Source organism: Dipodomys ordii, unplaced genomic scaffold (genome assembly GCF_000151885.1).
Source record: "Dipodomys ordii isolate 6190 unplaced genomic scaffold, Dord_2.0 Scaffold86, whole genome shotgun sequence".
Lineage (NCBI taxonomy): Eukaryota > Metazoa > Chordata > Mammalia > Rodentia > Heteromyidae > Dipodomys > Dipodomys ordii.
This window is the reverse complement of record NW_012267302.1, coordinates 1,846,410-1,852,414: the sequence shown is the minus strand read 5'-3', so window position 1 is coordinate 1,852,414 and position 6,005 is coordinate 1,846,410. Positions and strand designations below refer to the sequence as shown.

The following is a 6,005-nucleotide window of genomic DNA, read 5'->3' as shown; positions in this document are numbered from 1 at the left end:
AAAAAAAAAAAAAAAGAAATGTTCATTTTAATTGACTCTAGATGTCCCAAAGTTCTATCATTGACTTCTTTTCTGGTCTCTGTTTTCATTGCCATCGATGCCTGTAGGTTTGAAAATTACTAACATCTTAAAGAAAAGGATGAAAAAGCTCTGGAGTCACTTATTAAACTACTACTAAGTCCTTGGTGTTTCTAAAACCATCTCCCTATGTGACAGGCAATGAGATCTGTCTGTTTACTAGTGAGGTGGGCAAGGTTGCAGACCGTCCATCTCTACGTGGTCTCAACGTGTCATTTCTTCCTGCTCTTTCCCCCTTGCCTTTTGCAGATGGACTTGGGTATCCCAGCAATGACCAAGTGCTGTAACCAGCTGGATGTCTGCTATGACACTTGTGGGGCCAACAAATACCGCTGCGATGCAAAATTCCGATGGTGTCTCCACTCCATCTGCTCTGATCTGAAGCGGAGCCTCGGCTTCGTCTCCAACGTGGAAGGTAGGTCTCCTAAGGACACAGGCTGGGATGGGGAGTTCTCCTGTTTCTGAGAGAGGAGTCCAGAGCCCTTCACTCAGAGGCAGAGCTTGGTGAGCTGGCTTTCTGGAAGGCTGAGCTCCAAGCAGGGTAGGTGGAGGCAAGCACTCCTTCACAAAAGTTCTTGCTGTCTTGCCCAGGGACTGCTGGCCCCAATCCTGATGGAAACGACCATACCAGTGCATTTCCAGAGAAATGAGATTCATCATTTACAACTGGAGAAAGTTGTCCAACTGGCTTGAGTTATCCATCCTACTGTTAAATTATTTTCCATACCCAGTGTCTCTCTTGGGTTGCTGAAACCCTTTTATTTTGTTCTCAGTCTGGGAAACCTTTATTTAAGTAGCTCTTCATTTTTTTCTGTGAAGGTTTCTTTAGAATAATTATTTTTAAACACTTAGCTGCTCAGCTTCCAGTACTGACTCTTTTTCCTAATTTCCTTTAGGGAAAGTTTTCATCTCTCAGATTCTGGAGCCAAAATATGATAGGTAGATATTAGCATTTAATTTTTTTTGTTTTTAGTGTTGGGGCTTGAACTCAGGGCCTGGGCACTGTCCCCGAGCTTCTTTTGCTCCAGGCTAGCACTCTACCACTTGAGCCACAGTGCCACTTTGGCTTTTTCTGTTTATGTGGTACTGAGGAATTGAACCTATGGCTTCATGCATGCTAGGCGAGCACTCTATCACTAAGCCCCATTCCCAGCCAGCATTTAATTTTTGAATTGGTGAAGGCTGAACTTCAGGCTGATAAGGAGCTGGCCCTGTGCCACAAGAATACCAGCAGTGGGGGCATCTTAGATTTGGTTCATAGATCAGTGTTTGGAGGATAGTCCTGAAGTGAAGCATGAGACCTTGGGAATATGAGTAATTAATGTGAGAACTATTCCACCCCTGTCTACAGAAGCGGAAAGATCAAATTATTTCTCCCAAGCAATAGCCTATTGATTCTTTCTACTAAATCTCCTAAATACCCCACTTGCCTGGTTTTTTTTTTTTGTTGTGCTAGTACTAGGGCTTGGATTCAGAGCCTTATACTCTCCCTTAGTGTTTTTGCTCAAGGCTGATGCTCTACCATTTAAGCCACATCTCCACTTACAGCTTTTTGGTGGCTAATTGGAGCTAAGAATCTCACAACCTCTTTCTGCCTAGGCTAACTTCAAACCAAACTCCTGAGTAGCTAGGATTATAGGCATGAGCCACTAGCAGCTGGCTTTGCCCGATTATAGCAGTACAGTAACTGAGTCTCTGGGTCCCTCCAATCCATTTTCTCCATTCAGACCAGCTCCATGTTCTTACCATGGGAACCTGGTAGTCTCCACACCCAATCAAAGACATTCAATAATTTAGTTTGACATGCATGCTCTTTCTGTTGCAGCTGCAGGCTGTTCCTTCAGCACCATTTTGGATCTGCTGGAATTCTCTTCTGACTCCCTGCACACTACTTGGGTGAATGGTTCATTCCTTTCGGTCCCTTCAGGTTCCTCTGCTTGAGACATATGGCTCATTCACTTGCTAGTGTTGTTGAAACAAATGTTTAAACTACAATTCACCCATTTAAATGCTTGTTGGATCTGTTCACAGAATTATGCAATCAACTCCACAATCAATTTCAGGATATAGTCGTCCTCCCCAGATGGGACCCCTCCTAAGTCCTCTGCTCAGCTCAAGGCAACCACAAATGTACTTTCTACCTCTGTAGTTTGCCCATGGTGCACACTGCATACAAATGGAGTCCTATTATGTGTTCCTCTGTGAACAATTACTTTCACTTAGCAAGGTTTGTCTATACTGTACAATGTATCCATGTTTCATTCTTTTTTTGGTTCCTTCTAAAATTTATATTGTTGTTACTCTCCTAATTAGGTCTATGATCCACTTTGGGTTAACATTTGTATATAAGAAAGGGATCCAACTTCATTCTTTTCCATATTGATACTCAGGTGTTTACATACCATTTGTTGAAGAGACTATTCTTTTGTACTCTGTCAAAAATCAGTTGACCATAAACGTAAGCATTTAGTTCTGGACGTTAAATTTTATTTCATTGATCTATGCCAGTAGATGCAATCTTTATTATTATAATTTATAATTATTATACAATCTTTATTATAATTTTGTAGTAAAATTTGAAATCAAGGAACCAGAATCTTGTTCTTTGTCAAGTTCATTTTGAACGCGTTTCTATTAAATTTTGGCATAAGTTGATTTCTGCAAGAAAGGACAGTTGTGATTTTGATAGAACTTTTCTTAATGCTGCAGCTCAATTTGAAGACTACTGCCCCTTCGTTTGTGACCAGTGAACAAAATTCTGAATGTCTTCATCTCTTTTTAGGTCTTCCTTAACTTCTTTAATGTTTTATAGCACAAATCTTATAGTTTTAAGCTTACTCTGTTTTATCGTTTTTATTTTTTAAATTTATTTTTCTTGTCAGTGCTGGGGCTTGGACTCAGGGCCTCGGCACTGTCCCTGAGCTTTTTTTGCTCAAGGCTAGCATGGTACCTCACTTGAGCCACAACACCACTTCCACTTTTTTTCTGTTTACGTGCTACTGAGGAATCAAACTGAGGGTTTCATGCATGCTGGGCAAGCACATCCCCAGTCCATGTTTTATTCTTTTTAATGCTATTGTAAATGGAATTGTTTTCTTGATTTTTATGGTCATGTCAGTTGTTGATAACTGATAAACATTACTGATACAATTGATTGATTATATATTGATTTTATTCTCAGCTGAGTCCATTTAATATTTCCTCTAAGATATATTCCTGAGAACGCTTACCTCAAGGGACAGTGATCCTTTCTGTGGGTATCCACACCACCTTGTGTTCTCTTTCATCATGGTGTGGTACAACTATCTGTTGACCTGTCCATCCTGACTACCTCTTAGTCAAAACTCTGAGATCCCTGACTTGGAGATGATCTCTTTTCCTTCTGTGTCTCTGATATTTAAGATAGTAACAACCAAAAATGATTTACATCTCACACAGGGAAAGATCTAGGAAACACAACAGTGTTCACAGTGTTCTCTAAGGAGAATTCTATATAATGGTATGGGAGGGTCAGATGATTTTGAACAGGGGTCCAGGAAAAAAAGGGCATCTTATAGTATACTCTATTAAATTGGATAGGAACTTATCTGAAAACACTTTTATTATTTAGTTGGGCATTGGTGGCTCATACCTATAAGCCTAGCTACTCAGGAGGCTAAAGATCTGAGGATCATAGTTCAAAGCTAGCCAAGGCAGGAAAGTCCATGAGACTCTTATCTCCAATTAAGCACCAAAATATAACTGGAAGTAGAGCTATGGTTCAAGTGGTAGAGCACTGGCCTTGATCACAAAATGCCCAGGCCCTGTGTTCAAGCTCCAGGACAGGCACAAGTTTTTTTTTTTAAAAAAAAGCAGGAAAGTCTATGAGACTCTTACCTTCAATTATATTAACCACAAAAGAAAGAAAGAAAAGAAAAAAAGAAAGTGAAAGAAAGGAAGGAAGAAAGGCAGAAAGGAAGGATGAAAGAAAGAGAAAGGAAGGAAGGAAATGAAGGAAAGAAGGAAAGAAAGAAATGCAGCTATGGCTTAAGGGGTAGAGTGCCAGCCTTGAGCAAAAACAACATCCAGGCCCTGAGTTCAACCCTCAGTATTGGCACCAAAAAATAAAAGCAGGCCTTTTCTTTTAAATCTGTATTCAGATGAAAGTCTTGCCCTTCCCTGAGTATCATGTCATCCTTGGAAATACACGATCTTGTCCTGTTCTACCCTGGCATGGCCCTCCCTGCTAACCCTTGTGCTTCTTTGTCTTTCTCAAGCAGCCTGTGATTCTCTGGCTGACACTGTGTTCAATACTGTATGGACCTTGGGCTGCCGGCCCTTCATGAACAGTCAACGGGCAGCTTGCATTTGTGCAGAAGAGGAAAAAGAAGAGTTATGAGGCCCAAGTGGCTCTTCCTGGCTTGAGTGACCCACTGCTGTGGTCTCAGTGGCAGGAGCACGGCATATGTGTGTCATCCCTCCTTCCAACAGTTTGGATCCTACAAAGCAAGAGAAAGGAAACAAGTTCTATCCTTGGAGAGAAGTTGAGCAAATGACATGGAAAGATGGAAGGTTGTTCTTCATTTCAACACTGGACTTCCTGACCAAGACACTTTTGCCTGGCAATCCTATTTTCAGCTTAAAGACTAATGACAGCAAACCCTACGATTCCAGGAATGGGTTATTATAAGCAAAATTTGGGGGAGTCCAACCATTTGGAAGACAATGACTTTCCTCTAGACCATGTTTCAGTTGCCAGTAATCACCTCACATTTAATAAAGCGTGCTTTTTAGAAAACTTGGAAAGAGATGAATGAATTCCTTTATTCACTTAGAAGAGCAGAACCCAAACTGGTAAGTTCCACCCATTCCCATTGGGGCTGAAGAAGTAAAGGCAGGTGGGTGGGGTCAGAGGCTTACCTGCTGAAGGTCAGTGGAGGAGTGGAGGTGAGGTGGAATCAGGCCTCTCAGCTTCCATTTCTTCCTCTGGTGGCCTGGCCCTGGTGGTAGGGCCAGATACTCAGTGGTGTTAAGGTCAGGCTGGGATCTGAGAAAAGCTCCCTGAGACTATGGGAGGGAGAGCCTGACACCTTTCACCTGAGTGGTGACTCAGCCCACTGTAGATTAGGATCACCTGAGTGAGTGAGGAATTCTTGGGCTCAAGCCTATGCACGACTAGTTGATAAATGCTCCCCAGGTGATCCTGATGCCAGGGGCGGGCAGAAGGCCACCACTTAGATGAGAGATTGGTCAGCCAAGTCCCCTGGGACAATTCCAGTTCAAAGCCAGTTTTTGTGCAGCTTTTCAGAGCACAGCCATATGCTATACTTGTCTTTAGCTGTTCTTGCTCTGTGCCATTCGTCATGTCACAAAGACTGCATGGAAGGAGGGGCACAGAAATGGAGGAACAAAGGGTGAACAAATGCAGCAGTGGTACTCACTAGACACTGGGGAAAATGGACTAGACAACTTATGGGTGGGGATGGGAGGAAAAAACAGGGAGAAAATGAAGAAAGAGGTAACATTGTCCAAAAAGAAATGTACTCATTACCTGACTTATAAACTATCATTCCTCTGTATATCACCTTTATAATAACAAAAAATAATTTTTTAAAAGAAAGACTACAAGGCCCAGAGGAGCCTGAACTTCTTATCACATGGCCCCATTTTAGAAACAGGCTGCTGACTTCTGGCCTCAGTCATTCCTTTGCTTCCTCTTACTAATTTTACTACTTCCACTTTTAAAAAGAAAAAGTTTCTGATCTTATGTAAAGCCAACACATGAATCGGTACATCAAGAAATTGGAGCTGGAAGTGGATGGCTCACATCTGTATCCTAGCCATTCAGGATACTGAGGTCTGATAACCATGCTTCGAAGCCAGTCTGGGCAAGAAAGTCTGTGAGACTCTTATCTCCAATTAACCATCAAAAAGCAGAAAGTGGATTT

General features: G+C 41.9%; 1 protein-coding gene across 1 annotated transcript in view; it reads left to right on the top strand.

Moving 5' to 3' along the window:
- The window catches only part of Pla2g12b (phospholipase A2, group XIIB), a 14,785-nt gene extending 9,928 nt beyond the window's left edge, over positions 1-4,857 (top strand). The window contains exons 3-4 of the mRNA XM_013025591.1: positions 328-493; positions 4,335-4,857. Of these exons, the coding sequence (XP_012881045.1) occupies positions 328-493; positions 4,335-4,456 (288 nt within the window). The 3' untranslated portion in view covers positions 4,457-4,857. The remainder of the gene's footprint in view (positions 1-327; positions 494-4,334) is intronic.
- Positions 4,858-6,005: the final 1,148 nt, after the last annotated feature.